The 24697-nt window shown below is 42.5% G+C and overlaps 1 protein-coding gene and 1 long non-coding RNA gene across 3 annotated transcripts in view; one reads left to right on the top strand and one right to left on the bottom strand.

Annotated features, from left to right (window-relative positions):
- Positions 1–547: 547 nt before the first annotated feature.
- LOC105417593 (protein FAM171B-like) lies at positions 548–23487 on the bottom strand. Of its 2 annotated transcripts, none has more exons than XM_029833633.1 (8): positions 23112–23487; positions 4202–4435; positions 4033–4125; positions 3756–3908; positions 3373–3543; positions 2755–2871; positions 2483–2606; positions 548–1930 (listed from the first exon to the last, which is right to left on the bottom strand). In XM_029833633.1, the coding sequence occupies exons 1-8, from the start codon at positions 23179–23181 to the stop codon at positions 1054–1056; spliced, it is 1839 nt and encodes a 612-aa protein (XP_029689493.1). In that variant the 5' UTR covers positions 23182–23487; the 3' UTR covers positions 548–1053. The 2 variants fall into 2 exon arrangements, with proteins under 2 accessions (XP_029689493.1, XP_011610567.2); XM_011612265.2 differs by lacking the exon at positions 23112–23487 and adding an exon at positions 6892–7133.
- The window catches only part of LOC105417586 (uncharacterized), a 69878-nt gene continuing 54696 nt past the window's right edge, over positions 9516–24697 (top strand). The window contains exon 1 of the long non-coding RNA XR_003887827.1: positions 9516–9547. This is a non-coding gene — a long non-coding RNA (uncharacterized lncRNA). The remainder of the gene's footprint in view (positions 9548–24697) is intronic.

Genomic DNA, 24697 nt, shown 5'->3' with positions numbered 1-24697 from the left:
TTTGATAATGAGCAATTTATTGTGTAATTGCACATGGGTGACTTTTCAAGCGTCCCCGGCCCCCATGGACCAGGACAAATCCTCCCGCTGTTTTATGATCTACCATGTGCGTCAGACTGTTTCCATTCCAGGCAGTTCCCTCCAGCCACCGTGCCTCAGTGACATGACTCCACACACATTCGGAGATTCCTGGTCTGGGGCCAGGTACTCAAGGTCTCTCCCCGGGGCAGAGGGGAGGGGGTTGGCGTTAGTCAAAATATTCAGATTAATCCATTTTCTTGCTCGATCGAGGCCAAATAAACAAGTTGGACTTGGTTTTGACTTGTAATTAGATATATAAAGATTAATACAACATTGAGCAACCATAAATAACTGAGTGGTTTTGTACCCACAAGAAATCCAATTAATTTAAGAAAGAACTTATTTTTGAATTTGATCTCAGGCACTTTAATGCATTCATGAATTGATAAACAACCTGGCTAAGAATCAGCAAACACACATTTGAATATTCACTGATTAACTGCAAATAAAGAAGTACCCATAAGTGCCTTGGACTGAAGTAGAACATTTATTTAATTCAATTCAAAGTGTTGCTGGTGACATTAAAGTAGTTAGCACAATAATAAAATAGATGTACGTTCTATAAATTGCTCGTGCAAATTTAAATTAGGTGTATTTAAATTATTAATCGCCTAATACATCATACATTAAGCTGTTCAATTTTTTACACAAGTAAACAATTCTCCTACAAATCGTGTACAAATGCGCCTTCTAGTGGCGATTCTAGGAAGTACATAATTTGAAAAAGGGAATTTCTGCGTCAAAACTAGGAAATTCCTTTCAATATAATCAATTAGTACATGAATTACCAAAGGACTGATGTGTAAGAGTTGGATGTCAAAAAGGGTTTAGAGCCCCATCCACATGCTCCTGCTTTAACAGTTAACTGAAAGCAGTTGATTCAATCCTACACACGTGCAACGCGTATCCCTGACTCTGATTGGCATCTAACATTTCCCAGACTGGTAGGATTGTTTTGTGTTTTTTGTTTTTTTACTGTGGAGGTACATTTTTACTGCTTTTGACAAAAGTGACATTGCGCTCCAGTGTCACTCTCCTTCCAGACGTCTGGTTGAGTTCGCTCATATCCACTCCTGAATCCAGGCTGGTTTCCCGACTCTCTGCTGGCCTGCGTCTCCTCTGCTCCTCTGACACAGCGTAACGGATCTCAGCCGCAGGTTTGCCCTCCAGTGACACAAACCAGGCCCGGGGAGGCTGCAGTGAGGGGTTTTCAGCGAGTGCTGTCATGGCGTGCATGGAGTGTCTGTTGACCACAATATTGTTTAAGGTTCCAGGGGCTGAAACTGACTCTGGGAGACTGAAGTGAGCCCTGGATGCACCCTGAGAGGCCTCAGACAGCTCAGCTTCTGCTGCTTGGTTCTGAGTGATGCCGTTTGGTGTCGTCTGGGTGAAGCTGTCTTTACCCAGAGGCTCAGTGGTGCCGATATTTGAAGCTCCTGCACGAGGAAGCGTTGCTGATTTGCTCCTTTCTGGCTGTTCCTCCAAGTGTAACAAAGCTGGAGTGTGAAGAATGGCAACAGGCTGGTTATAGAAGAACAAACTGTCTGTCAGTGAGGCCGTAACTCTGATTTGTTCTGTTGTTTTAAGCACACAAGTCAGATCGCTGGTGTCAGAGCTGAGCTCCAGGCTGTCGCCCTCCATGGCGATGGCCACAGCGCTGGGATTGGTGCTGCCGTTGCGTGTCGAAATAACAGACGCACTCTCAGTAAAAGGCTGGACTGCTCCGTTCTGCGCATGGGTGGAGTCCCCCGAAAGGATTTCCAGGACTTCATCGCAACACGTGGATGTGCTTTGGTCTTTTTTAATCACTGGCAGGATTCTCTTCGTGTTTGCCTCAGCGAGCGAGCGTCTGCAGAGAAAACAGGCGAAAAGGGTCAGAGGAATGAATCTGACACCCGAACAACAGACCCCCACAGGTTCTATGGCTTTTTATGGATTGTGTGTATTCCACAAAAAAGTGGATTTAATTGAACCATTGACTCAGAAACTTCTGTTCTAAGGACATTCTGGTCTTGTTTTTTCATCTCTCTAACAGTTAAAAGAAAAGAAAACTATGCCAGAGCCACATATCCATCCATTTATCCATTATGTGTCATTCATGCACCTCTTAAAATAGTTCTTTCCCCAGCGATCACAGCAATCACAGAACCACCCCGGGGACGGGCCTTGGCCCCCCACAACACTCACACACTGATGCCTGGTAGCAAATTAAATCATTTCCTATACTCCTTATTATAGCTGTATCCAGAGCCACCTTTTTAAGGAACTCCATTCACCTGCTTTTAGGTTTCACCACAGAGGAAAGGCAGACAAAACAGACTGTGATGTTTTACTTATGTGACGGAGGTAACGATCGTGTTGGTCAACACATTAACCAAAAGAAACTGCTAGTTTGTATAACCTGCTACTGCAAAGCCTCCCGCGCAAATGACAGACGGCAATGAAGAGGATTCCTCCGAGGATAAACAACAATAGAGAAGCGTGATGCAAGATGAGGTCGATGGGGATGTTGAGTTCAGCCAAACCTGAAGACACAAACATGGTTTGAATGGAAAATAATCAGCCTCAATGGTTCCCTGGGTGTTAATCATCATTGGTTCTCTTCCAGTGGCAGATTTAAGAAGCACTACGTAACAAAGAGCACGTTCATTTGCAGCCCATTGCTCAACCTGCCTGTGGTGGAGGACAGTGGTGCTGCGATCCAGTAACCGAGGTGAGGAGCTGAAAAAGTCCACAGGAGTTCCCCCTCAATGGTCTTCACTGTCCCCAAACCTTTCCTCATCCATCCACCTGTGCAGAGAAAATATATATATAAGCTGTTGCAATTCCTATTTTTCCTGCATTAATTATTAGTCTTTAGTGAAAACAACAGGCTGTTGTTGCGTGGATACAATATTGTCATAAACACTGAATAACATGGGAATAAACATGGCTTCCTAAAAGAGCTCAGGTTCATGAGAAAGAATGTAAAAATGCTTTTGCCCTTCATTTGACCTGTTATTTTCTCAAACAAACTGGAAAATGACTGTGAGTTGAGGGTCCAGGAGAGCAGTCCCATGTGCTGTTTCTAAATACAGCTGGTCCATGTGGCTACTAGCGGCCTACCAAGTGGTTCGAAAATAATTTATGTCTGCTACAAAACATCAATATAAGTGGTGGTTGGCTGCATTTGTAGTAGTTGTTTATTATTCGGGATGAAGCACAAGTTGTTTGTAGCATTGCTCTCCCTGGAATTAAACCATCTCTCTAAATTAATCATTTTTCAGTGTCCACCACAGAACATGCACTCACCAGTGGTTTGGTTAAAGAACCAGGCTGGAATGACACTGGAAGCCTGAAGTCCAGGGAAATCAGGGACTCGGAGGCTGATCTGTACAGGTCCACTCACAGGCAGTTCTGTGTCACCTGAGTACAGCTGCACGCTGACAGCGGCGGTGGGACGCAAATCCACACTCACATATCCTTAGATTTAAACAATATATAAATGGTAATTAAGGAATCGATCCGTTCATGCTTCTGAAATTTACATTTGAACTCAATATTTTCATTGGCAGTCTTAAAAAGTCTTCATTTAGACACTAGATGGCAGCAAAGAGTAAACAGTAGATCTGGAAATAAATTGAAATCAATAAATCATAGAGTGACAGCAGGCTCATCTAAGCTGACGCACATACCTGATGTACTCTCCATGATGCCTGGAGCATTCTGAAAGCTGTCCTCCCGCAGCTGGGGGACACTTAGGTAGGCTTTGACCTCTGTGATATCACCACTGTCTGTCAGGTTCAGCAGACTTTTGGGAAACTGGACAACTGGCCATGATGATGTGTCTATAAGGAAACATGATTAATTATATGGAATAATAATGGATTGAATCCATATTGTTGTTGCTATTATTTGGGGCATCACTGTATGTGTCTGTAACTGAAAATGTTTTGACTGGCGATACATTACCAGATGATCTGCCACGGATCAGGACGGAGTCCTCGTAGAGCCAGATGTTTCCCTGGTTCAGAGCAAGCAGCGACACAGTAACCGAAGAAAATACTGCAATGGAGAAATCAAGAAGAATGTGGAATATTTGCAGACATGGCAACAGAAGTGAGAGCACTTAGGACCTTACTTGGCAACCTGTTGGCTTTATAAGGCAGCGCCGTGGGAAGGTAGCCATCTTTGCTGACCACAACTGTGACTGGAGCCACAGTTCGGTAGGTAATGTTGAGCAAAACCCCGCCGTCGTCCCCGGTGAGGACTGTGTAAGTCCTGCTGTAGTTGACGTAGACGTCCACCCTTGCAGTGCTGATCCGCCGATGACTCCGAGCGCCGACGACCTGGACCTTTAAGCTGAATGCAGAACCTGTTGACGAAAAGAATTCAATTTAATTGACAGCGAATCTGTTAAAATGCTAATGTTAAAAAGCAATTTATTTGGTAAAATCAGGACAGAAACCATCAATATTCTTCTGTCCGTCCTGCATGCTTCAGATGAATTAATGCTGAAACACATCACAAGCAGGTGGCTGCGAGAGTGACATCAAATCCATGCTAATTAACCCCGTCAGAACAGTGGAAGAAGCAACCGACGCACCAGCCCAGGAACTCTGCTACGCTGCCCTTCAACTTCACCTCTCCTCCTTAAATATTTCTATACTTCAGGCTCTGAGAGACGCAAAATCTCAGCAGCAGCCCCATTAATGACCCTCCAAAGGTGAGGTATAGCAGAACAACTGTGCCTAAGGAGAGCATTCAAGTGTCCCGATTGCTCCTGATGAAAGTAATCTAAGCATAATAGAGTGGCCCTGATGTTGTAAGCACAGGTTCGGATTTTAATCCTGCTAAAAGATCCCACAAAGCTCTCCTGAATGCTCATGAAGCCATGGTTTATACCATCAGCTTTCCCAGTGTTTCAGCGAGCGCCAAGCCCAGATCATCTCACAAGCGCCGGCCCTCACGCTCGTCTTTGATCAGAAGCAGACGTGCAAAAAAAAAAAGAAAATAAAAGCTAATATAGACAAATGTCTTCATTTGGCGAGATGAATAACTCGTGCAGATGGACGATGAGATGCCCAGTTTGATGGCAGATGTGCGCTCTCTTTGGTGGCCAAACATTACAGAAGGGGGTCACTACATATGAAGTGGAGGCCTTTCATGCCAGATTACTATAATCTCTTCCATTTGGCGAAATGAAACGCACCACAAAGAGGTTTATGAAGTGGGTTGAAAACGGGCCGTCTGAGGCCACAGAGGCAGATGAGAAACAGACCCCGTGTTGTGTGAGAAGACGTGATCTGAATCCTGCACGGCGCCATTTCAGACGTTTTCCTTCCTGGCAGGAAGAAGATGGACGTAAACATCAAAAACGTCCTGAATCTCTCACTGATTTAAATGAATATTTGACATATAGCTGAACAGGATGTGAACTGACTTTTACCGTCTTTAATAATTTGATTGATAAGTGTAATTTATTCTAGGGCGGAGTGGAGAAACAAACTGGTAGTGGAATTAGAAATCCACCGTGATGATGATCAACAAAGGCAGGAAGACAAATATGTTGGCTGTCCAGCTCCGTAGGACCACCAGGCAGCAAACAGATGGTCCAACTGAGAATTAACACTGATCACACCCCCACACACACATCCAACCCTCCCCTCCAAACACACACACTGGCATGAGACTATGCCAGTGTGTGTGTTTGTGTGTGTGCGTTGGATTCAGGTCATTCAATACATGGAGGGAGAGAAATATGTTGGCCAAAATGACCTGAACATGTGTCAGCAACAGTGATATAACGCAGCCGTTTGCTGGACTAACAGCTGGTACCTGATGCCTGCATCACTCAGGTATCAGTATCTGTTACTTCCACTGCACATTTTAAAATGAATCATGTATATTTTGTCTTCATCTCGACTTGTTTTTGGTCACAAGATCACATTAAAGGAGGCTGCGCAGTGGGGCAGGGTGTTGAGGGGCCATTGGGGAAGACGACTTAATGTTTAATCATCCCTGTGGGCGTCTAACTACCATCCTCCCGCAGGATTATTGGTTATGTCTGCTGTACTTTTTCCAGGAAGAGGAAACAACAACAGAAATGTTAATCCCAGTATGGGATAACTGACCATCTGGTTCAACTGGGAGATTCAGGCGTTTCCCAAAAAGAGCTGCTGCTGCACTGATCAGCATTTACCTACTGGACTTACTGGTTACTGCACCCGCAGAGATGTGGGAGGTTTGAGGAATGTTTTAGCTGCGTTTCAGATTGGAGAGTCACGTGACGACGCACTCCCACGGCAGCATGAATTAGACATGAAACAGCTGATTACTGAGCAGGGTCACAAATGAACCCTTCTGCTCGTCTGTGCTCTGAGGAAGACAGGAACAGGACGGCTGCATAAAGAGGATTTTACAGACTGAGATGAGTGGCTGTCCTGGGACGCAGCCAGACTGCAAATGCAAACCGCATCAGCATAAGTTTCACGGTGTAGAAGTATGTTGCGTCTTTTTCCTTCTCAGTTAGTTTTTACTTGCGTGCAGTCTTTTATTACTCTTACTCTTTATCACCCACAGCTTCTTTGTGGGTGGTGATGCAGTAAAAATAAAAATAAAAATAACAAAATTGACAGATGGAGCCGCCATTAATCACGGAATGACCACTGGGAAATCTGCTGACCTCATCGCAAAACAAATGTTGGCTGATCGATTTCTTATAACACAACTTTACATAAACGTCTTTCACATCAAGCACGCGTCACTCCAACTGTGTTAGTGGATAGTTTAGAAATGGTGCTGCCTTGTTATTTGAAGTCTCACACAAACCTGACCAGGGATGGAGCTCCACTTTCATGTGATCTCGGCCTGAAAAGTTTCCATCATTGACATGCACAGGCTGTCCGGTCGGACCGAACTGGCCGTCCGCGTAAACAACAAGGCAGAGCGCAAACACGCAGGCGGACGCACGCATGACTCTGCGTCCTCAGGCTGCAGCTGAAGTTTGTTATTGTGATGCTGAGAGTCCAGTTTTCATTCACTTGTCATGAGCCGACATGTCCGTTAGGGAGGTGCCCTGTCAGCAACCAAAAACCCTCCCCTTTAATCCCCCGTCATCGATCTTTTCACAGAAGATTGGAAAATTTTGTCCCCCCTTTTTTTCTATACCAATGATGATTTTTTTCTATCCCACTGATGATGATTATTATGCTTTATTGATATTTATTGATATTAATAATTATTGCTATTATTTTATACATAATATTTTATTAGTAGTAACTATATAGTATCATTAGAACTAATTAGTATACCCTTCAAAAATGTGCAAATACAATAAAACAAAAAATCAAAAATCAAAGAGAACAAAAATCTTTAATGACAAACTTCCCTGACACGCGCAGTGGCATATTTGGCCATGCACTTTAAAAAATAGCGCTGCGTGCACGGATCTGTGAATAAAGTCAGCCGGGCTGACGCAAACGTTCAGGAAATCGACGTTTCCACGATCAGAGCGCAGAACTAACAGTGAGGCAGTTTCACCACCAGATGGCGCTAATGAGACACCAACAGAATCACTAAACAGACGCGGTCATTTCCAGGAATTTGACTTTTAAAGCGTCTCTTTGAACTGCAGTTAAAGATTATGGTCCTGCTTGGTTACTGGTGAACCGATAGAGATGTGATTGTCTTATTCTATAAGATGCTTTTTGGAATCCTGCTAGGGATATGTTTTGTACCGATAATAATAATAATTAAAAAAAAAAAACTTAACATGACATAAGCAGAGCAGCAATGTCTCAAAAACTTTACATTCTGCACATTTAAACACAGTATGTAAAAATACCAACTGTCAGGTATTGCCCCATGACCCGTAAATTAACACCAAACTTTGGCTCATATCACCCAGTATTTTATTTTTTTTCTGTACATTTCATGATAAACATAAAACCATACAGAACAGTAGTGTGTTTTGAGCTTTATTTGTTTTCATTTTATGTACATATTTAATACAAATGAATGGGAGGGAATCAAACGTCGATTCCCTCTCATATCTGTAAGTTGCACATGTTGATTAGCTGCTTCATTACAGCCCGAGGAGCTCCCTAAGAGACCCGAATGGTGTCTTTTCAATTCAATTCAATTCTCAGCTGACTTTCAGGTGCCACAGTTTGGGTTTTTTTCTGCAATTGTGACCCTGAAGAATGAATCAGAGTATAAACACACAAATATGGTGGATGGATGGAATTCTAAGTCTCAGGATCAATTTGCCACAAATTAGATACAGTAACGGTTCATTTCTCCACATAAATAGCTGCATCTACTGGGACTATTTTGGAAAACTGCTCGCTTTCACTCTGGAAAGCCGCAATGGCTCCCTGCTGCATTCTCGGCTGCTTTGTTCTATCAATCTTATCTGAGCACAAAGGCCTTTCTCTTTGTTCTTGAACATGCAGCGCTTCCTATATTTTAATGTTATTTGTTGGAATTTTTTTCTTTTTTGTACAATGCAGCCAGTTCACACTAAAATAACAATTTTAGCTGTTCTAAAGCCGAGAATCCTTTTTTTTTTTTAGTATTAATTATTCGGAAAACATCAAACACTTGGTCAAATGCACAAATAAGATTTGATTTTTTCAAGTTTTCAGTTTTTAAGCAATTAGGATGAGGTAATTTGAGGTGTTATGACTAATTAGTCAAATGTGTTATGGAGTCGACAGCCTTCCAGGTGGCATCTGCAGCTGGTTGACGGGGTTAAACTCAAGGAGTCGTAGCTGCGATCACTTTCAAAATAATACTGAAACACCAGAAGCGATGTGACGGTGGACAAGGAGCGTGACAGTGTGAGAGACAATGTCACCCGGTGACTAAGCCCTCGCCCGGAGAGACAGGTGCCTGACTGGACATTATAATGAAGACACCCTCCAGGCTTGTTGAGGTACACTGGCATGCTGGTGAATATTATCTGAAGATAAATAAAGAGTTCAGAAGGGTTTTAGGTTCTGAGATTCAGGTACTTTCTGTTCGGAGCATGTTGGTGCATCGCATTAGAGCTGTTAAACTGCAGCTGTTATTGCCAATGACAGAAAGATCTAATTTTTGTGAGCCTGTTCCAGGAACTATTATTTAAGAGGCTTTACAGGCTGTGACCAAGGTTAACACTAGCGTCTCTAGTTCTATTTAATCAAAAAGATGATACAAAACTATACCAGCTTCATTCATATACCATTAGCACCTCCCAAGACTAACCCACACACCTCCTAATTCTATTTAACTAACTAACTGTATAAATGTACAATGCATAGTTGCACCAAACCTCATTTAAAGAAATATTATTTTACATTAATATTAACTTTAGATTACAAAAACAAACTCCCCATCTTCCAACACCCCACATAGTCTCTTCCACCTGGAACTATCAAAAGGTATCTAAATAGCTGGGGAAGGCATTTTCCTGAACACATTGGGAGGAAGTGGACTGGCAGAGGTAAGGTTGCTTGTTTGTTTTATTTATTAGTTCTGTGAACATTTTGAAAGCCTGTTTGTTTGTTTTTTGTATGTTAAATGGGTTGTAAGTTATATGTAGATCATGTGTTTGTGTGGCAACTGCAGCTACAGCTAGCTTAAGCGCATTCAGCATCCTATCAAAGTGTTTGTGCACCCAGAGTATAGAGCCCTGTCCCAGGATACACCCCACATACTGATAGACATTCCCAGTTTGCCTTTGAGGATTAAATTCTGTCCCACTGTCAAATCCTCAAGTGGTTCATGGCTCATATGGAGCCTCAGTGTGCTGACGATCTGCTATCAAACTCGTCAGTCCTCTCCTGGGTTTTCTGTGATTTATGTCAAATTGTTCATCCTGCTTCAGTAGCCTCGGGTTCAACCCTCCGGCCACATTCCCACTTGTGATTAATTCCCTACACAAGTGAAATCTTTCTCAACCTGCCAAACTTCTCCATACCCTTGGAGTAAATGCTAACAAAACTACAGCAAACCTCAACTCTCCAGAGTGAAATTACAGTTTATTTTTCAATTAAAGTTTCATCATTGTTGTATTTTAAGTCACATTTCCTCACAGCAAAACAAGGCTGAACATTCCAGCGTCTAAGTGCTCTCTATTTCAACAATGTACAGACATAAACATAAATAACAGACAGATAGTACTCGTGTAATGTCAGACCGTGTGGTTCAGAACAGATCTAACACGAATGATGTGTGTTTAGACTTTTTCACAAATTGTGGATGTGTTTAATAAAACAAATGGCTCAGAGATGCTACTTTTCAGGCCTATAACATTTGTGATGGTGTCTGATTTTAGCTTGAGCGCGACAGTTTATACATTATTGGGTAAGAAAACTGGGATTCATTGAGCACCAGAGCTCTCAGAGAGAAGTTGGGGGTGAAAATGTGCAGCAAACCCCCCTGCAGCGAGCCCACGTGCACCCTTGGCTGCTTGCTGTGACAGTGAAGTTAGGGCAACAAGCAGGACGCTGCCATGAGAATGAAATCAAATCCATTTGAGCCAAAAACCTGGTGGGAAATGTGTGCAGTTTTCAGATAATAACGCACAGCTGGCTAAAAGAGCAATACATGTCTATTATCATTTGGTTGCTAAATAGGAGCAAAATCGCAGTATGGTGCAATGCATACATTTAGCTTTTACAGGGATAGTTTTTAGGGATCGTCTTTGTCGCGTACCGCCTGTATAAATACTGTGTGCTGATTATATCAGCACCTCAGTCTAATTGAATTTATCATGGCCCCTCTTCACGGCTGCTCAAATTGTTTAAAAGCTAAAGCAAAGTGAATCAAGCGCCAGCAAAGATGCCGCGTCCCCATTTTTTTCTCCCAGGCCATCAGTTCACACAGAGGGGGAGGGGGCAGGGAGCCATTAAAGCAATACACCCACCCATAAATAATTAAACTTCCGCACAGGTTCTGCAGACTATAGCCCCCAAATGCAAAAAAAAAAAAGATTTTTCCTGCAGGACAGTTACAAAATCCCCAAAAAGCTTTTCTTTCTTGTGTCTTTATATTAGCTTCTTGGTGCCCCTGTGTTTTCTGAAAGATTTTCCATAAACCATCTTCTATATTTGGACCCTTAGAGAAGCTTTTCCAGTGGTCACCAAAGTGAGCCAGAGCCCAAATGACTTCCATCAGCTGTTCAAATCAGGTTCAGGGTGTTAGAAATGCACCCAGCTCTCCACAGTCTGTGCACGCGCAGCAGAGCCCAACACATGTGGCTGTCCCACGCCGGCCATCCTCAGGGCTTTATTGGTTCGAACCTGACTCCACACGCGAAGGGGGGGCTGTGGGACCCAGGCGCTGGCTCGATAAATCCCCCCCCAAAAAAATCCTTTTCTCAGCAGACACAGCAGCAGTTTTGTTGTGACACAAATCTTTTTGATTTTTTTTCCTCAAATAAGCAGCGACATGCCGAGTCGGGCAAAGGGAGGAATTGTTCCAAACGCACAGGGCAGCTCGTTAAGCATCACACGATTTAATTAGGACTGGACATGAAGGCCTAGTATTAATACATGAAAACAGGGTCTTTTCGCCAGGTTTAAAGTTTAAATTAAGATTTAGACATCGTTTTTTACTGCACTCAGGGGGAGTCATGCATCATTTTTACTTTTGTCCTCCATGTGCTTCCAGAAGGCAAAGACCTTTTAAAGATTTAAGGAACCAGGTGTTCACAAACTTGCCAAATTTGTCACTTTACAGAGATAGCTGTGATCACATTTACGCGTTTCACCATGTGGCCACGTTACACCTTCCCCGTCTTCTCATCCCTTTATATTATATTTAAATCCCTCCTTCACTTCCCTTTTGTCATACCATACATCTTGCTTGAGTCTTGGTGGTTTTATTGGATATTGTGTATTTTGGACGGTTTCCCTCTGCACTTTCAGACGTAATGCCTGTCATGATCTAGGTTTGTGAACATTAAATCTGAAAAAACAACTTTTCTTCATCCAGCACTACCACGGCGATCTGGCCCACATTCGCAAAGATTTCTATATACACCATGATGATGAGTGCCAGAAGGTCGGCTTCTTCCATTAAAAACGAGTGAGAGAGAGAGAGAGGGCGGGTGATGGTGTGGGAAATAGTGACAGAGGCTTGTTTTTCCTCCCTCCTTTATATAGATATTTAATATATTTGCACCAGCGCAGAAATATGAGCCTTCGACAAGTGGGCCAAGTAATGACCTCATCATACTTTAAGAGAGGAGGCAAAGCCATGAGAGGTATGAGATACTCCTGGAGCCTAAAGAGCGCGGCTGAACAAGGCCCGAGTGAGCACGTCTTTGGCTCAGGATGATGGAACATAGGTGGCAAAAATAATTCCACAATAAACACCTTTTCTCTACCAGCAGCTTACTTTACTTAATATAATGTATTTCTGTATGTATTCGCTATGATCTATGCCTATCCTCCTCCTCTCCTCTCCTCTCCTCTCCTCTCCTCTCCTCTCCTCTCCTCTCCTCTCCTCTCCTCTCCTCTCCTCCCCTAACCCTCTCCTCTCCTCTCCTCTCCTCTCCTCTCCTCTCCTCTCCTCTCCTCTCTCTCTACCCAGCCCTCCATCAGCAGGAGGGTCCCCCTACATGAACCTGGTCCTGCTCAAGGTTTCTTCCTGTTAAAGGGGTGTTTTTTCTTGCCACTGTTGCTTGTCTGCGGTCAGGGCCTGGGACTCTGGAAAGCACCTAGAAACAATTTTGATTGTATAAGACGCTATATAAATAAAGATTGATTGATTGATTGATTGATTGATTGATTGATTGAAACAGAAAGGACACGCAAAGCTGACGTCAGTAAAAAGAAACTGGATGGAGTAAAAAGACTGAAACCCCTTTGAGACGGACCCATGCATGTGTCCTCTATTGATCGGAGCTTAAGGTTGAGCTTCAGGAGTCGATAATCTCACAGACAATAGATGGCACGCTGCTTCTTTCGGCTGATAGTTAAGCATTACTGGTAAAAGGTGGCCTTAAATTATCGAGGGACTATCTCTGAGAATGACAACATGAGAAATAAAATATTGTTATATACCTATAAACTTTAGACTTTGTATGATATAATTAATACTATCTAACTTCTGTCATCTTCAAAAACAGACACAGGATAGCTGTAATGTGCAGTCGTCTTGATATCTAATCGAAGTTTAGCATTTAGCAAATGCGAGGGGAAATAAAAGGAATCTAGTTGCTTTGTGGTTTGATATTGTAGCTGACACGTGCTGCATCATGATCTTCTCTCTTCTTGGCTGGAGACACTGTGGTTCTCTGTCCTTTACCCATCTGCTGTCACCAGCTGCTGAAACGCTCTGTGCTGACACGCTACCCAAGGAAAGATTAAAGGCCAGAGCTATTTAATCAGTATTTTAAGCACTCGCCTTCTGATCATTAAGACTTCTGCCATCCTGTAAACTTTGTGCAGCGTCTGTGACAGTGTTTTATTTTGTTTTTTAAGTGCAGAACAGTTAAAATGTAGAAGACTCGCATTCAAATTGTGCAGTGACCAAACGCGATGTGACACGAATTAACTTGTAGCAACTTGTCTTATTTTGCTCTTTGCCTCCGAGCAGTGATTTCTGTCAGAATATTTAAACTGTTCTGCCCTTGTGGCGTCCAGTGAACATGTAAACATCCAACTGAAACCTAAAAATAGCTCTTGTCTTTGTTAGCATCCTTGAAGGAGTTGAGCCGGACCAGCCATGGCATGAAAAGGTGATTGGATGATAAGTATCGAGGGAAATCAATACCTCTGTCACGACTATACTCTGGAGTAATCACCCTGGTCAATGAAAAGTGGGAAGATCAAACCTTTGTCATGTTTGTCAAGAGCTTCTCATGCTATATTCAAACCAACTGGGTTCATAAACTGAAGCATCAACCCATTTTGTTCTTGGCTCTGGGGGTTTAACTGATAATGTCAAACAAAGCAGAGGTGTCACATTTACTATGGTAAACCAGAGGACAAATTCAGTCAGAGATTTAGTTCAAATAAAAGACAAAATGTAATGTAATGTAAAGTGTAAAAGAAATGGAGTGAAAATGTTATATTATGCAACTGACAGTTATTGTGAGTGGCCTTTAAATGGTGATTAAACACCCACAAAGTAAGTGCATATTTCAAAAATGTCTGCATGATTATCATTTCTTCTTTACTCTGGGATCTTGTGTCTTTCGAGCACCGATCGATCCATCCATCCCCAGGAGTTATTGTCCCAGTTAGTCAAATCATTGGTTTGTTACCTACCAGAATAGGAGCCCCACTTCCTCTGTTCTGGTCTCCTGTGGAGTGCAGCAGAGGCTTGACATTGGACCAGGTCCATTGTCCTTTCTAAGCTTTTTTTGCATGTACCATTACACATCCAGCTGTATATCTCATCATAGGAGATTCTGCCATTTTTGTGAGGACCTTTTGACTTTCATTTAGCAAATTCAATGATCAAGGCTCCATTTTCTTTCAATTGCTTCTTCATGTGTTTTATATGAGCTATTCCCCCCCCCCCCCATTTTTAATTGTAAATGATGCTGTTTTTAAAATTGTGCCAGGTTCTAAAATCTCCCCATCGAAAACTAAAGCAAGCCTTTTGGCGAAAATGGTCTCAATCTCAAATCTCCTGCAGGTAAAGTAGTGATTGAGCCACTGGTGGTATCCTTCCATCCGTAAATTGTGTTTTTTCACTTAATAAATTTCGTATTTGAATTCACTGACTGTTTTGTTGGGTTTCCAACAAAATAAAATATTTAAGGAAAGCAGTTGTAAAGTAGAAAATATTGATGGGGCGACATCAGATGGCGTCCTTTGTATGCACATCTGTACCTTTGCAAAATCTTAAAGTTTATTTCCCCGCTGTAAATCATCATGGTACAGACCTTCACCAGGCTCCTCTGCCCATGCATAGCTTTACTTCTGTCAAATATACTTGGAGTGCCTCCATGTTCTTGTTCTTTTTAAATCATTGCCCCCCATGTGCCTGGACTGGATTCAAGTCAGTGTGTGCATCAGTTAAAAGTGTAGACTGCATAGGGGAACTTGTGTGGGGAATTATTGAAGACCCCTCAAGATGCTGAAGCCAGAAATCATCTCCTCTATTCAGCATTGATGTGGACAAAAATATGAAGGTGTTTTTCCACAGCAACAACAGGGATGTAAATCACCACCAATGTAGGTAAATCAGCAGTTGTACCCATGAGAAAGTGATTTGAAGCCATTCTGTAGATATGACGCTGCAGAATTTCTCTCTGTCATCTGTGAAGAATCACACGCCCACCTGCCATAATGTCCACTACCAGCACCGTTTTTGATTGAGGGCGTCTCAAAACTGTACGGGCATCCTTTAAAATTCGAGCTGTATTCAGGAGCACTGGAGCAAACAATCCCATTAGCCATTTTTCCATAAAGAGTGTCTTCAGCTGGGCATAATATAATAAAATGCTTGAATCAGGTGATCACCCTACCTCCACAAGGTTATTTGCAGACACAGCTCTGGTTGTGGTCTTCCACCAACAGGCTGTGAGAGTGGTGGGGAGTTGGACGGGAGTCGCTGCCATGGCCTCAATTTTCATGAACATTGGCGTAAGGCAGCATGTGTGGGGTGCGTTCAAGTCCTTAAGGCCACCGCCAAGAGCGGACAGCTGTATGGTGGGGTTTCCATCAGTCACTAATTTGATTATAAAATAGAACATTGTCTCGTCAGGGTCGATCTGGCAAAGGGTTTAACGTAACGGCATGCATGGAATGCTTATTGGTGCACTTGCAGGCAATCCAAATAAAATGTTCTCCGGCTACATCAAGGATGGTGAAAAATAAATAAGTTATGAAGCAGGTTGAATTTGTAAAGTGTGACTCTGGTCTGGTTTTACATACTACAGCTGCAGAACTCCATGGCTTTACGGCAATAAATAGACTGTGTTCAAAGACCGTAAGTGTGGCGTCCTATTTAAACGTATTCAGCTCATTCACTGGCAGAAGTAGCACAAGACAACAGTGTAGAATTATAATAACAAAGCGATTTGGTCCCTTTCATCCATTTAGGATTCTGATCAGTTCAATTGTAGACAAAAAAAACACTTCCACGGGCTCAGATGTTCAGTCAGCAGAAAGGAGGAACTAGAGCGCAGAGACCCGCACGGGACAAATAAACCAAACCGTTGGAAAAACGATTTAAAATCTCAACACAATGACAAATAAAGGTCTTGGGAAATGACGTTTCAGTTTGAGCTTTCTCAGAACTCCAAAGTTGCTGCTGAAGCCTGAACGCAGTTACAGACGAAAACACTTTGTCACTATTTCTCAAAGATTTAATCCAAACTATTGTTAAAAGGAAGAGGACTTGGATGTTGAATACCCTCTGTGGGTACAGTTCTGAAACTGGAGTAAATTTGTTTTCTAACAGGAAAAAAAAAAGCCTGTAGAGCTCAAGTTTCTTTCTCCTTAAAGTTCCTGTTTCATTAAATATCAGAACGGGACAGAAACATGCACAGAGTCCAGAGACCTTGAAGTGAACAGAAATACACAATTGAGAGCAAAGACACATTCTGGTGTCATGGATGAGCTGCTTCAATGGTACTGCAAGAATAATAAAGGGCCTGGAGCCACCCTAAATATGGGGAAAGTGCAATGTTATCTGTCACTCCTAATCTCATCTGTCCCGATTCTTTTTAAATTCCTCCAGGCTATTGTTTCCAAGAAAAAGAAGGCATCTAAATAAAATGGTGAAATGTAACATATTAGTTTAGTTTAAATGAATATTGCTGCCGTTATTTCATTATCTCAGGGAGCCATTTCACTGACATTACAGAAATCGCATAACCATTCAAATCACCCCTGTTTTGCATTTTACGACCTACATGATGACACTGCAAAGTCAGCAAAGTCTCAGGTTACAACAGCTAACAAGCCCCCCCCCCTTAGTTACGTCACAGTTAGGAGAGGCGACCTTGATGATGAATCCAGGACGAATACTTTGTTTTCACTGTGTATCTCTTGACCTGAAATGCACCGCAGCTCCAAACATCCCCAATTTGTGGGGGGGGGGGGGGGGTGAACAGCTAAATTAAAGACTGCACCTCCGAAGGGGGCCACCTTCATTGACGATCTCATTAACTCCTCCGTGGTGCACTGTCGACATCATGTTACAACAAGTTAGATATTGATTTGAGTGACCTCCAAAATCGGCCCTCACACATAGAGAACATATCGGCTATTATTCTAATCATCCGCTCGTAAAGATCATTTTATTTTTCTCCCAAGTCTTTCGTCCTCAGCACCTGAAACGCAGCAGCAGTCAGGTCAGAGAAGTGGTTTCAGAGCTGAAAAATGTCCTGTAAGTTCTTCTTAAAACTCCCTCTTAATTGTTACAGCAGAATAAGTCCCTCCAGGGCTTTTGGAAATGGTTGCATGAATGTCCAAAAGGGTCTGACATGTCCTTGCCAAGAAGTGTGGGGAGCTTTTTTTAGTTATTTTTTTTTTATTATTCTGCATGTGACTGGCTATTGCCTCGTTCAAGGACACTTTGACGTGCAGGACACGTTTGCCACTTCAGAGATTCGAACGGCGACCTTTGGCAGTCTCTCTGCCACCTGCTATCCATGTCCTCCATTCCAACCCCAGTATTTTTACTTTAGAAGAATGTAATATATTTACAAATGTTGAATTCTAGCATGTATGCAGCTTTGCTAAATAAAACCGAATGCGGACCACAGACAGAAAAAATAAAAATGTGAAATGGAAGCACCTTGATTCCCTCTGGTCCTGACCTGCAATATAACCTTTAAGTCCCTCCTTTTTGCCCCATCTCTTGGGCTGCTAATGTCCACATCACTCTTGCATCTGCAGGTGTTTAATAATAGCATATATAGGACACTGATGCCTCACTGAGCGCTATATGTGTAGCATGATAGGCTTTGTGCTCGTTCACCGACTGATGAAACAATCTTTTCTTCGACTTTCATGACGTTGCTCCACGAAAGGTTAAACTGTTCACTGCAAAGCTTCAGATTAATTAATTTCGCTCCAGGTTCTACATGATATTTTCTAATAGGAACATTATTAGTCTACACCTGCGCCAACATGAATGGCACCATGAAAAGACCATCTGTGCAGAACGACCATTAAACTACTCACTGGGCCACTGCCGAGGTAATTTATTTAATAATGTGATAAAAGATGGCTTTCTATTCTTCCTAGAGTCTTGGTGAGTTTGGGGAGTAGAAAATATGCTGCTTTCCTTTGTTTTTGCTTTTTTGTGTGTAAATCAGGTTGGGAGGTAAAACAAATGAAACCAAATTGATCCGCTTCCATTTCCAACAAAAAAAAATATTGATAAATAATCAACTGTAAAGCAATAACTCATAATTAGATGACTTTGTGGTGAGTTGTTTAATGTGCCTGATCCATAATGTTTTGTGTAGTTGTGGTGCATCAAAAATAATCATTATTCATTATATACATGAATTGCTATGTTTTGTTCACTAGGAAGGCAGCGATGTGGTCTTCATAGAAACACTGAGTGTCTTTCCCCAGAGCACAACAACGTCCTGTTGTAATAGAACTAACGTGGAAAAATACACGTCTTTTGGACCACATGCCACCAAGACAAACTGTTTCTATTATTGAATTTTTTTAATGGCTGGAAGAGGTAGAACAGTATTGTTTTTGCAGTTCCAATGTGTCATCATCAAACTACAATACAACTAGGATGTTTACTTTTTCTGATACCTGAATTAGGTAAAAGTGAAGTAAATGAATTCCAGCCCTCTTAATTAGGACTAATCTGTCTGATCATTGGTAACATTTTGTTAGCTGACCTAAACAAACTCCAGTTTCTCTTATCTTCCTAATAAAAAGGGTCAGGGTCTTTCATTAAAATGTTAATGGAATTTTGGTAAACAGAAGGCACAAAAGGCAGGCGGCCAGGCTGAACAAAGAGAGCAAGTCCAACTAGTGTCTCCTATTCCAGCCAAACATGTCATTCTACAAGTGACTCAGCAGCAGAGAACAATAGATTATTCACACACATGGCAACAAAGCAAGCAGAATGGTTCTATATCCAGCATCTTGTTAGTCTGCTGTCAGGATTTGGAAAAGAAAACAGTTTTGCACACGTTGCTTCTACACCTTTAGGACCCCTGTATGTGGACATTTTAGACCTGCTGCGTCTCCCTTTATATTAATTATAAGTTAAAATGCATTTGCTAAACTGGATCATTCCCAGTAAAGTGTACATATCTTAAGGGAACCGATGTGGGTTCTGAAAAAGGATGTTTTTTTTTCTTGCAATGTATAGGTTATAAATGATGTCCCAAAGCCCCAGGATAGAAGCTCCTCTGCAGTCCAGTGGGACGGCAGGATTTATGTCTGGATTTCCAGATGACAAAAGAGCAGCTGCATGATAATGGAATCCATGTACGACAACCATAGGTGCTACTATTGTGAGATAACATTGACATAGAGAGAGAGAGTGATAAGAAAATATGATATTCTAACCTGTTCTATTTGTCAGAAATACACTAAAAACCAGTTTACCTGAGCACTGCATGGCTCAGCAGCTGTAAAAAAACCAAAACACCAAAAAACAGAGAAGCAGACCCAACTTTCTGTCCATAATGACTCTGTTACTGATCTCCACACAGTTCACACAAAACACTGACAAACAGATTACAGAACAGGCTTCTGTGCACATCCTATGGTATGAAGCCCAATTTTGTGGATGATTAAAACCCTTATGGCTGTGTCGCTGACAGATTCCGCTCCTCGGCCAGAAAACCTCTTCACAGACAAGGAAACCTCGCTGGTGATACGAAACACATTTCTCTTATTCGGCTGGTGTGTTTCCATCACGACTGTTTACCAAAGCTGTTTGGAAACGATGCACAGAGGGACAAGAACAAATATCAGACTGAAGTGTTCGAGACGGTTTTATTGTCAAATGCTGGTAAAATGGCCAATAAAACACCATAATCACGAAAACAATTCAAATAAAACTCACATCATTTCAAAACCAGACCATTAGAGCCCTTTCATGAACATCACACAAATGTACAGCCCAGTTACAATATCTTTATGGATGATAAGACAATTACAATCTCTTTAAGACATTCAAATACATTAACAGCAGTTTGTTTTGTTGTTTTTTTGTTGACAATTTTGAACATTTAACAGAGAAGACACAAAAGGAAGGTGTATTCCTCATGATTATAAAGACGGTGTACACTCAGCATGAACATTATTGGACAGTCAACTCTTCTAATGCTAACACCCTATTTTTGTTCTGCCTTTTTTTTTTCCTTGACTATTTTGTTGGATGCAAACGCGGCTAGCAGGAGTTGAAATGCCGTTGGCCAGATTGAATCCACAGTGCTGCGGCAAATAAGTTACAGAGAGGAGGCACTTGGAAATAATCGCATCCTGACCGGCAAAACAATTCTGACAGACAGCTGCCAAATCCTCCATATAGCAGTTGTGAATGTAAATGAGTCCCCATGAGTGATTGTTTTTAACTGTAATCAATAGTGGCAGCCCCCATATGCAGTATCCAAACAGTGTGTTTTGCTACATTTGTAAACGGTTTGTTTTCTATTACCCAGACTTGTAAAATGACATTTGCATTGACAGCGTGACACAAAGAGCATAAATCAAAGAATGGATCATATCTACAGCCACATTTAATCACCAGAGTGGGAACGCCGCCGTATTCCATCTCTGCGAGTTGAATAGACGTAGCAGTATTTTGCTTTAATTTGTGCTATCACAGTTGCCCTTTGTAGTTGCAGAGACAGATTTAATCACATTTCATAAAATCTGAATAAATTATCTGGAAAATTACAAAAGATAGCCTTTCTGAGGTCTAAAAACACCAAAAAGTGGCCAGTTTTAGCCACTGAAATACCTCCGATGATGTGCTCAAAAACATTTTCGATTGTGTTTGAGCAGCTTTGCATGCGTGGATCTTCAGCTGCTAGAGGACGGTGCTGATGGTGTCAAAGTCTTTGCTGATCTGGGAGCTGCTTGGCAGGGACTTGAGGTACTCCAGGTGCCTCCTAGCATCCTCTTGATTGTGTCTCACGTAGTAGATGACGTACGCGATCACCATGGTGAACCATCCGAACATGGTGACGAACATGGCGACGTCGGTGGTTTTGTGATGAAAGTTGCAGAAGTTGATCCCTGAGTCCAGCACCTGGATGACTGGCTTCCCTGCGTATTCCTCCTGGTCAGCTGTGTGGCAGACGACCTCGTTCACCGTCTCAGGATCCAGCTGGAGCTCCCTCAGCACCTCCTGCAGCGTGCACTCGCAGAACCACGGGTTGTTCGATAGGCTGATTCGCGCTCTGAGGTGGGAAAACGCCTCTTTGGGGACGCTTCGGATGCGGTTGTTTGAAAGGTCTAAGACGTGCAGGCTGTCAGACACGCCTTGGAAAGCCCCTACCTCCACGGTGTCTATGTCATTGTTGGACAGGTCAAGCTCCTGAAGGTAGTGCAGTTCTCTGAACGCGTGGTTGGGGATGTGTGTGATGTGGTTGGACCCTAAAAGTAAGACAACGGTATCTCTTGGAAGATCTGAGGGAATCTTGTCCAAACCGCGGGATATGCACTGGACCACAGTCATGCCGCTCTTCTCTATACAGTGACAGCTTGAGGGACAGGCCATCACCGGTGGGTTTAATATGAGTGTTGCCAAGAGCAAACTCCACAAAAGGGCAAAAGGGGTCTTCTTGGGCATATCAGGCCCTGCTCTGTCCTGCATATTCAGCAGCCACTTCCCACTCCTGTCAGGTCAAGGCAAACATAGTTCCCGATGCTGCTTCCAAATGCTGAAGTGATGCCTCTGCTCATATGACACGATGGCTCATCTCGTGAGACGCATTTAAAATGGATCCGACAGACTTTCGCACAATCTTATGGAATCGATTTCAAAAGAGCTCATCCAAAGATGGAGCGGATCACTGAGCATATTTCCAGCAGTAATCTCAGGTTCATGGCGAGAGTCTTGAAAGCTTCAGTCAGTTAGGAGGGGAGGGGGCAGCGCACCATGTCCAGCACTGCAAGAGACAAAGAACGCCGTTATTCTCGGGGAGAGATATCTGGATGCAGCAGGAGCGGGCATGACCACTGACGATGTTGGAGGCTAAAACTAAATGACTCTTGGAAGCATAATTCATCTTCCAATTGCTTTTGTCTCCCCAGTATGAGAGGAGCCAATGAATCCCCCGCAGTGTAATGTGATTATTTCGAAATATCCATTTGGCTATAGCAAATCTCATAAACCAATGTGCCCATTCATGGGTCATCTGTAACATTTTCTCATTCAATTAAGCAAACATCATTTAGTTCTGCTCCATCTTCTATAAACAGTACAATCAAATGATTTCTGTGCTTATTTGCTGTAGCCAATTTTAGTCTTAGTCAGTCCTCTGACTGTGGAACAGAGGGAACTGAATAATAACATATATATATATATATATATATATATATATATATAGTCCAACTCTGACCGAAGGCTATTCTGTGTCCATTTCAAGGACTGTGTCATGATGTGTGTAGTTGCGAGCAGGCGGATCGTCACTTAAGGAGTGCGCACCCTCTGCTGGGCTAAACTGATCCCACATAACCCCTCGCTGTGTTCGAGGTCATCTGCCTGCGTGCCTTTTCTATTTTTTCCCCCCTCCTGTCTTTGGCACGGACTTCTTTTACCCCATCAGCTATTCGCTTGCTCGTCATCGCGTTCAGCGGGAGGTGCGGACGCGTGTCACGCACGCTCGCGAAGGTCGCCAAAACACCCCCACGGTCATGTTATGACATCAGGGCATCATTAAGTAAAACGTTAGGTTATTTTTACATGGTGTTCTAGTGAGGGGGGAACTGACAGGACTTCTCATAGTTTTTTAAATCGTAATAAAAGTGGTAATACTATTCTACTTAAAGTTTGAACTCTAACCGAATGAATCCGCTGTAATTATACTCTAACTAATTACTTATAACTTAATTATACTGAATTAGGAGAATATTCAGTGAAATTGTTGCGGAGCCACGTACCGTGATGCATTCCTCCAAAGATCGGTGCAGCTGTTACTCTGTATGGAAGGAAAATAAAATAAACCTTCATCTTGAGGAGGAAAGTGCCGGTTACTTCCGAGCGTCCATATTCCCGAGAGGAAATCAGTTCCAAGAATAAAGTTGACGCTGAAGTCTGTCTGTGAAATGAGTCACATCTGCATACGCGTCTCTTTTATGTCACACTTGTTGATGACGGCGCGCTTCGCGGGACGCGCGGAGGCGCACAGGTCCGACTGGTCACACAGATCCACGGACGAGGCTTCTGCAGCTCTCTCCCTGCTCCGGTCCCCCCGCCTGTCTGTAGGTCTCCCTGTCTGTCCGTCGATTTCCATGGTCCTCTCTGTCTCACTTCTCCAGCCGATTTCGAGATGTTATTTATTTCATGCCTTTTCTTATAGTCCCCCCTCCCCCTTTTTAAATTAAATCCTCATCCCGCCATTGAAAGACAACCCTTTCCCCCTATTTTTAAGTGTATATTCCTTTCCCATAATCCCAAAATACCATTTTAGCAAATTGTATTCTCCTCTGATAAAATTATGGGACTATTATTGCAAAATGACGCAATATTATTCCTGTATTTAATTAACTAAAAACATATAAAAGACAGATTTTTTTTTCTTGGGGGGGGTGGTGTTTGGAGGGAAGCATGCACAATAAGGTAAATGGAAGAATGATGAGATCCCTTTGATTTGTTTAGGCGTTGATGTTGACCGTGTGTTTGAAAAAGGTTGTGATTTTCACATCACGTTAACGACAGGCTCATCCCACAAGGCTGTGGTCGTCTCAGGTGACCTCTTCAGCTGCGCTCACAATGATGTTTGTTTAGCCTGAAACATATGGCTTCAAGTGAAACCCCATGTGTGGGTTTTAAAAAAATGTCCACTTCCATTTGCTCCCCCCACTCCCCTTCCCGTGGTTTAAATGTAGGTCACCCAGGTGTGTTATTGGAGCTATGAAGAAGGTTTCATGGACCTGTACTGCGGCACTTTCTGTGCCACCTGGCAAAATGATGAATTGTCTACATTAAGTCCACTATGGTGCATTCTGCTCCAGCTATAACCATGTGAAGTGAGTCACTATAGGGTGTTTAATATCTCTGTAAGGCTGTGCAAGTGCAATAAGAGAAAAACACTTTAGATTTACACTTCTTGAACACCGGTGTCACAAGTGAGCTTTCTAATATCATGAACTACGACAAATCCATATTTGTATGTGAGCAAAGCATGAGTGTATTGTGAGGGCTCATCTGAGCTTTGTTCCACTTTACTGAACACTCCACTTTGTTGCATCGAAGAAACTTGACTGTTTTTCCATTGACAAAATCCTCACTTGTAGCATAAAGGAGATGAAGCCCAAACAAAGCCAAGTTTATGTGGGATTAAGGGTGAAATAAAGGACTATTAAGGAGCACAGTTTCTTGTCTAATTCCAAATTCAACATCGATTGATTCGCTTCTTCCAGAGGAAGGAAAACATCAAGTTTTTTCACTTCACAGCAAGAAGGTTCCATGTTGGAATCCCCTGGGAGGCTTTTCTTTGTGTAATTTGCATGTTTTCACCGGTTCA

This window comes from Takifugu rubripes, chromosome 1 (assembly GCF_901000725.2).
Source record: "Takifugu rubripes chromosome 1, fTakRub1.2, whole genome shotgun sequence".
Taxonomy (NCBI): Eukaryota; Metazoa; Chordata; class Actinopteri; order Tetraodontiformes; family Tetraodontidae; genus Takifugu; species Takifugu rubripes.
The sequence above is the reverse complement of the archived record's forward strand: the minus strand, read 5'-3'. Positions and strand labels throughout refer to the sequence as shown.